At 43.6% G+C, this 8,718-nt stretch overlaps 1 protein-coding gene across 1 annotated transcript; it reads left to right on the top strand.

Annotated features, from left to right (window-relative positions):
• Positions 1 to 218: 218 nt before the first annotated feature.
• CUNH10orf71 (chromosome unknown C10orf71 homolog) lies at positions 219 to 5,835 on the top strand. Its single transcript, XM_057371014.1, has one exon. The coding sequence runs from the start codon at positions 275 to 277 to the stop codon at positions 4,865 to 4,867; it is 4,593 nt and encodes a 1,530-aa protein (XP_057226997.1). The 5' UTR covers positions 219 to 274; the 3' UTR covers positions 4,868 to 5,835.
• Positions 5,836 to 8,718: the final 2,883 nt, after the last annotated feature.

Genomic DNA, 8,718 nt, shown 5'->3' with positions numbered 1-8,718 from the left:
ATCACAGAATTAGTCAGCGACYAATAGATCTGGAAAATGCTCTCTGTCTAATAGTGTTAATATGGAAAAATGATAATTTATAATTCTTGGCTTTGCAGAGAAGAAAGTTTCCTTCAGCTGTTCTGTAAGAKGAATCAATGTGCAGCAGCACCATCTGGAAGAATGGCTTTGTGCTTGTGAATTGCAAACAGCTGGATCTGCCTCACAAAGCCACCTGCCTGYTCAACACCTGAAACAAATCCTTTGGATCATTCGTCCATGACTCTCTTGAACAATGCAGGGAAATAAGAAACACACAGAAGGACACAGTGATTCCTCAAGCATTGGGAGTCTCCTGGATGATGCAGACAGAGAGGTGAGCAGCCTCACAGATCGGGCTTTCAAAAGTTTGTGTGTAGCAGAACTTGAAGACCCTTACAATGAACCAGAACTTTCCATTTCGCCTGACTTTGCCCTCCAGTTGTCTGCTAAAATTCACTCAGGGACGTTAAACCATGACATCAAGAAAAGCAGTGTCTGTGACAAGCTAACAGCAAGAAACAATGAACATACAACATGGGCTCCCACATTCCAGCAGTTACCAAAGTGTGCTCCAGAGGAGAAAAGGATTGCTAAAAACAACACTTTTGCCGTGGAAAGGAAATCGAATTTGCCAGTCCCTGGTCCAAGGAACAATAAGCATGTTTCAAAAGTGTCCTCATTGATTAAGACATTTGATAGGACTGCAGACCGAGGGTCGGGAAGTTCTCTGATAGCAAATAAGCAGCCCATTAAGAATAGCTTTCAAAAACATAAAATAAATCATGGCAATGATATTGCTTGCTGGAATGATACAGATATTTTAAGCATCCACAAGGAACTTTCTGAATTTTCTGAGGCTAGTCAAGGTAGCCACTGTCTCAGTGGCAAACATRAGCCACAGAGAAGACCTAATAAAGTAGACCTGAGTTATGGGGACTCTGATAGTYATTATCCTGTACTGATTGAGATGTCAAAAGTAGCCAAGTCAAATTTTTCCCATTCTTCTAAAAAGGCTTTAAAAAACAGAAACTTGAAWGTTAATGAGCCGGCAAAAAAAGGTAACTTTCTTCACAGTGAGAATAGTGCTTTTGAATCATGGAATGTTCATCATAAAAAACTGACAGAAAAGGAGGAATTTGTTGATGTAAAAATGAAAAAGGAAGGTCTTGTATACCTGGAAGAATCACCATTTGTTAAAGGATCYCACACACGTGAGCATAAATTATCACCTGTCGCGACCACTGCTGCTAAGAAGAAAGAGGAAGATTTTCAGATGAAACCAACTCCACCAGAAGCTGCTTTCCCTCTCCCAGTTGCACCTCAGGGTCCCCTCCCTTCAGAAACCAAACTTCCTGCTGCTTTCCCTCCCACACCTCCCCCTAGGAACCACGTACACCAGGGTCCCCCTCGGCCACCCCCTGCCCCACCGGCCCTTCCCCTCCCTCCCCCCGCCCGGCCCTCAACACCCCCTACCCCTGAGGCCCCTCCTGTGCCACCACCCCCAGTGCCAGCTCGACTTTCCCCCTCTGCCTTGTCCCAARGCTCTGTGTCACCCCAATCTGTGTCCTATAGGATGGTTTCACCCTCAGTCATGTTGGAGACACTCAGTCCTCCCCCACCAAAACCCCAGCCCCCCTTAACAGAAGAGGAATCCCTCAGCCCCCAGGTGGGCAATACCTGTCCACCCTGGAGGAGGCAGAGGGCTGCAGAAAGGGCAGCAGGGAAGAGAAACTCTGCAAAGGAGAAGTTCACAGACAGCCACAAGACTGCATTGTCTGAAAAGGTGACTGGTGCTGACCCTGGTCTGGATGTGACCCCTCTGGCTAAACAGRCAAACTCCCCTGGATCCATCAGTCCCTCTTTCAACATCACCGAGCTCCTGACACCGGTCATACCACAAAAACAGGAGGTGGACACTGCTGAAAGTGAGCTGATCCCGCTGACACCCCCTCCCACAGAGAGCACAGCTTCCAGAGACCACGAGGAGAGCACCTCAGATGATTATAGGTCCTGGGATAATTGCAGGTTGACAGCATCRAGTCTGTTATTCAACTTAAAGGATGTGCGCAAACGTGTTAAAAGCATYTATACCCCTTCTCCCATGTTTAGGGCCTTGGAGGAGAAAAATAGAGCAAGGGAAAATGTGCAGGAGAGTACAAAAATGAATGCCTCACTCGCAACTTTGCATGGCAAAAATGAGAAAAATATCACAGAGAAAGATGAATTGAGTGATATAGCTTATGTATTGTCTAGCAGTGTTCCTGAGAAGGACAGTAAAGCTGATTTAACTGGGCACTTTACAGACCACTGCCTGACTTGTAGTTCACCCCAGACAACAGAAGACCTTCCATTTTACCAAAGTGGAGACAGCTTGCAACAAGACGATTCCAAACACCAAGATCTGGTTAAAAACACAAGGGATAATGAAAATTTCCCTTTGCTCAGACATGAATCAAATGAACCTGATTTAGGAAAACATCTGCAGTATCCAGCACAGAGACCGTTCAGTAGAGACAATGTAAATACAACAGCTGGGCAGCCCATGAAAAATCACAGTGTGCAGGGTGAGGAAAATGAAAGACAAGCAGCTACTCAGAATGAAAATTTTSCATTCAACGCACTCCTAAACCCACTCTCACCAGAAGAAGATGTACCTTACAGTGATGCCCAAACCAACGTTGTGGTGCCTGGCCATGAAGCACGAGGCAAGAGAAGCACTAGCTCTTCAGAGCAATCCTTCGTCTCCACAGTGGAGCAGCCACTCCWGGAGGAGCCATTTCTACCAGTGCCCCTGATGCAGCAGACAGGCCTCCAAGAAAGCCAGAGGACTGACAGTGAAATGGGTTCAGAAAGTAAGAAAAGAYACAAGGAGAGAGGGAAAGAGGTTGGGGAAGATGAACTGCAGTATAGTGCAAGTATCAGCCCTGGTACTGGTGCAGCAGAGAAGAGGGAGGGAAGTGTTACTGGGAGTGAACAGAGGAGCTTGGTGAAGGAGAAWCTAGGGAGAGAGAAAAGGGAAGAGACCAACAGCACAAATTCTGCATCTGATGGTATAAGAGGCATGTCCGTCCCCAGGTCTGAGGAACCACAAACACCATCATCCTCAAGCTCGACCAAACCCAGCCTGTTTCTGATTAAAGATAACACATTCAGGTCACCCCAGGTAATAAGGGCTGTCAAGCTGCCCCTGCTCAGGTCGTTTTCCCTGGATGATTCAGTGAGCAGCAGTTACAAGGAAATGGAACGTAGGTTTATGTCCCCAGCAGTTTACAACAAGCAGCACCGAAACATGYTGCATGCCCGGGAGATTGGCTGGTGGGCATCGAGACACAGAGGGCAGCCGAATGTGAGTGATGGAGCAACTGACAGAGAAAAAGAACCCAGTGAGCCTGGATCTACTGCAGAAACACTGGATCCCAATCTTCTGGRAGATACAGAGAGCTTTTCGTTTGGAAAACTGACGGAAGAAGATGAAAAGGTTTGTGCGTTGTTAAATAAATTTGGGAGAATGAATGAGGAAAGTGTCTGCAGAAGTAAAAGGAAGCCTACAAAGGCAAGACACAGCTTAACACAGCCAATTATAGGTCTGGAARATGACCAAGCACAAAACAACCCCAGCTATCCTGCAGAAAGAAAGACAAATTACTTTAAGAATCATCACTTATCTAACCGCAAAGGGGGCTCTTGTGCAAAAAAAATCATCACCAGGGAGACAATTTCCCCTGTGACTGGCTCCATATTAGAGGACCACACGTGTTCTTCCGTATCCAATGACACTTTAGAGGACATCCTACACACAGAAGGTGCACCGCTTGTGTTAGACAGTCTTTCATGTTCTGCTGTTCCCAGCCCCAGGTCAGGAAGTACGATGCGCTCTCTTGCTGCCAGTTCATTGTCAGATAAACCAACTATTTCCAGCTTCAGAGAATCAGAGGATGTTACAAACCCTGCCTTGCTGAACATGGCACTGGAGAGCCAAGCTTATATGCCTGAAGAAGAGATAATTGATTCAGCACAGAGGAATCTACTTTCTGATGTTGCAGCAGAAGGTGGGAGACTGGAGCCCAGGGGGCTTGGTGGGAGACCAGCGAGCAAGCCACCCACTGTGCCACCAAAAACTGAAAAGGCTCTGCGTCGGGCTAARAAGCTGGCAAGCAGGAGGAAAAAAATGCAAGAGCAGCCGAAAAAACATCAGACTGAGTATACAGATGCTGTAGGGAGAAAGCCTACTCATTCTGGAGAGACAACAGTATCTGCTTCACCCTTGGGATACTCTCCCCTTCATTCAACTTTTGCTCCCACAGAAACCAGTACTGGAAAACYGAGAGTAAGCCCTTCACCTTCCTCAACCCAGCGGAAGCTCCTCCAAGATCCTGACTCGGGTCAATACTACGTAGTTGATTTACCAGCTGAAGTTAATTTGAAGACATTTTATGACCCAGAAACTGGCAAATATGTTCAAGTCTCAGTCCCCTCCTTGGAACAGAACTTACACCAGTCCACCTCTTCAGAAATGAAGAATTCTCCCTATGCCTCCTACCCTCGAGTGTTGCCTTTACCAGCCTCATCCATAGCAGTGCTGAAATCATCTTCYCAACTCTCTGAACCTGGCTGGTCAGTGCCCACTGGACCAGAACCAGCTGAACTACCTGAAGATAGCCAGCAGGACTACAGATACACTGATTCTGTGGATTCTCAGTCCTATACTGAACCAGCCTTCTACTCCTACCATCAAGATGCTGGAGAAACTCAAGTTCACTTAATAAAGGATTTGAGCCCAACCCAAAATAGTGGCCTTGTCACCCTCACTGATTTAGATGATTTTGCTGCTGAAGGAGTATCTTGAAAAACGAAGTAACAAAAGATGCCAGCTAGTGTTTTTAAGAGCTGTTTGGACAGRCACATGCACACAAAAGCACATGCAGATTTGATGTTTGTACAACACTTTGTCTGAATCTCATTGTGGTGTGGGTGGGAAAGAAAATGGAAGCTGTTCATGTTGAAAGATTCAAGGTGATGACCACTCTGAAGAAAAGTGAAATCGAGTAAGCACCAAATTATCAGTGAGATGAAGGGGCAATGCCACTAGACAAATACATGTGACAATACGAAGCCACTGCTTGCTGCTGCTGCTGCTTTGCCATTGAGGAGGCTGGGATAGCCAAAGCAAGTGTCCTATTGCCCAGATGTGTTGCATGATACATGACACAAAATAAAACCTATGAGACCATCCTATCCATCCTGTGAGACCTAGGACTGGTGCTGCATCTACTGAACTTTCCTCACTCACTGCCTTTGAACTATATTGACAGGTAGAAAGTGTGTGGCTACTAATAAGCCATATATGCAAGATTCATTTTTTTGCACACGTTGATTGCCCCAATGGCATTGACAAGAAGATTGTATACTGGATGCACAATACAACAACCACGTGAAAAAAACCCTTTTAAACAACCAGAATACAGTTGCAGCTGCTCTAGACTTCTCGTATACTTTTGCAGTGCCCACTAACATGCTGCTGAATTCTTTATATTTCTTGATAACATCCAAATAGGTTCCCCCAGAGCCAGGGTTTATTTGAAACTTAAAACTTCAGGTTATCTTGATACTTGGCCTGAAATATTTTGGTGAGGAGCAAGGTTGAATGAAATCCCACAMCAGTATTTAATTGTTTGTTAGGACAAGAAGTTCTTTGCTATTGTAATTGAAGTGTGGTTTGGGTTTTTTCAGGCTCCCACTGAAACACAGAACTAACTTTTAAAACCTGAAAAATGTACCTAATTTTAATCTTGTCAATTCTGTGATTTAATGCAAACAAACAAACAAACAAACAAACAAACAAAATATTCACAGCATTCAATGTATTGATTTCTAGAAAAGTTCTTCTTTGAATTATCACTTTTCTTTGAAAGATCTGTATGAAAATATCACTCATCGTTGCATAAGCTCTTTTTTTTATCATCATAGATAAGGAGGGAACCTAGGTGAAAATATGGAAAATTTGAATGTAATGTGTCTGCATATAAATATCTATATTTGGAATATTGGCTTAGTTTTTTTTCTGTCTCATGTTCCTTCTATTTTCCCCAATTACAGCTGAAATGCGGAAGCTCTAAGGAAGAATTAYACCAGTGACTTTTAGCCCGATTCACATCTTAGGCAATTTTTACAGGATTTTGTTCAGTGAAGCATCTCTTGGCTTCCTGAAAAGAAAGGGATGAATCAGGCCTTTGGTTAATAAATATAATGTGGAGACAGGACACAGGCACTGCTTCACTCTCCCAGTGTTAATATTTATGACAGAGTTTTTCTCCAGTAAATTTCCCAGGAATGAAGCCACTCTTAGGTCCAGACCAACACTTGGTGGTTTTTCTCCTTCCTTAACCTGAATTCAGCTCTCAGTCTTCCTCCATCCCTGACAAGTGTTGTTTGTTCACAACCTGTCCTGTCCCACCAGACACTTCCCTTCATCAGTGCCACTTACTGAAACATTTCTCTTAGACAAACACTAAGGGCATCACTTCATTTGTTACAGAGGGGTTTGGATTTAGCCTTCAGTGGTTCACCTGTCATGCATTTTGTGATTTGGTATGTTTGGTTGCAGCASAGGTGTGGGGTGGAAGAGGAGAAGCTTGTAAAGGTATGGTTTGGGTTTTAATCATATTCAGACAAATRCCCGTATTTGAATGAACATTTCTTGCTCAGTTTTCACCCTTGAAAGTTTTTAACACCTGCCTGGATAAAGCCCTGCACAGCYTGAGCTGGCCTCAGAGCTGACCCTCCTTCAGCAGGAGGTTCACCCAGAGGCCTCCTGAGATCTTTTGCAGCCTGAATTATCCTGTCATCCTGTTCAGAAAATATTAACATTTTTAAACGAACCTTGACTTGGAACTCAAAATGCTTTCCATGAGAAAGGGCTYATTTTGAAACAAATAAATTTGAAAAACTCTGAAAATCAAGACTGTTTCAGGAACAAGAATCAATTTTCAATTTGTTAAATTAAGGGAAGTGGCTCTTACTATAAATACTGGTTTTAGTCACAAATATTTTGTAACTGATGGTGCTATTCATGTTGCACTTCTCTGTTGCTGTTGCTGTATACAGCACAACACCTATCCAGTATAGAGCAGAATCTCGTCCATATGTTAAAATATAGATAAAGAGATCCATTAGAGTTTTCTATGGTGCATTTAGACAAAACCCATGAAATCTTAAAGCCTATCAGAGTGCATAAGCCTTTTTTTTTGTATGATATTACAGATTTAAATGCCCTTAATGGCCACAAGTCAAGAAGTAGGCTCTCAGAGGACATGATAAAAGCTTCCTTTCCAAGGGAAGACTATGGAAACAAAGTATCTGTGCACAGGTTAAAAAATAAATGGTAATTTGATGACAAAAATGTATGAGTGTATTTTAAAAAGTCCCTTTTACTTCTTTAACTGCCATTGTTTTGTGGATATGCCCATTTCTGCACCCTTTTATCCAGGGTCTTCTTAAACTCTTGTGGTGAATGGGATGCTCCATTGTTTTCAGGTGAGGAAAACAGGAAGAGCCAGTCCTAGCTTGGATACAAAATACATTTCAGGTAGGAATTCTTAATTTCAGTCAGCCCTTTCTGCCAGCTTCAGGGAGCTGCATTCACAGTGGGCTATGTCTCTTAACAGGTCCCAGAGCAGGTTTTGGCCTGCAGAATTTGTAGTTAAATTGTTGTAGCAAGGTGAAGGTCTTCCCCAAGGTAATAAGTGACAGGACCCGAGGAAATTACCTGAAATTGCTCCATGGAGGTTYAGATTAGATATTAGGAAAAATTTCTTCACTGGAAGGGTGSTCTGTCATTGGAATAAGCTGCCCAGGCAAGTAGTGGAATCACCRTCCTTGGAAATGTTCAAAAGGGGTGGTGAACACTTGGTGCTGAGTTAACTGTTGATCTCAATGGCTTTAGAGATCTTTTCCAACCTTAATGATTCTATGAAATTAAACAAACAGAATTGGGGTGTTTTAAGAATAAATAAGAAAGTGGTTCTTGTATACAAAGCTTTCCCTAGAGCACTTTGCCACAGGGCGTRAATGATAGATAAAAATATAAAAGTGTTGCTCCAGCTCCCAGCCTGGTACTGAGTAGGAAGCCATCAGCAAAGCTGGCCTTGACCACACTTTGGCCAACTTCATGCTAGGCCCTATAAATATATGAATATTATATATGTAATATATCTATTAAACTGCCATTTGCATATCAGTTAGACAGCAGAAATGCCTGTGATGGTGAATACAAAACGTTTGTGTGTTAAAAGGAAGACAAATGACACCTTTTCAAAAAACAAATATTTTTCTTTCCTTGCCCTATTCTGTTCGTGTTTGTTGGGGGAACGTTTTCCTTTGCTGCTGTGGGAAATGAGGCTGGAAGAGGCAAAATGAAAGCTGTGAATTGACCCTTTWCTCCGCGGGAGGGGTGCTTTGGGAAATGTGCAATAGTCATGGAAGSAGTTGTGGGAAAGCACTGTTTTGTGACAGTGGCATTAAGTTGTAGGTTAAAGAGGTGTTGGGGCAACCCAAGCTAAATCCTGCCTCGGCATCACAGTGGTTGGGACTGAAGAACACAGCAGGTTCTGGGTGTGCACAGGAGCACAGAAGGTTAAAGGGGATGGGGGTTGCTGTTTTCACTGTTTCCTTCTCCTGCACATGGCCTTCGTGAGTGTT

Source organism: Malurus melanocephalus, unplaced genomic scaffold, assembly GCF_030028575.1.
Source record: "Malurus melanocephalus ecotype Western Australia unplaced genomic scaffold, MMel_1.1 scaffold_137, whole genome shotgun sequence".
Taxonomy (NCBI): domain Eukaryota; kingdom Metazoa; phylum Chordata; class Aves; order Passeriformes; family Maluridae; genus Malurus; species Malurus melanocephalus.
Note: the sequence above shows the minus strand (reverse complement) of the source record. Positions and strands in the feature narration are given on the sequence as shown.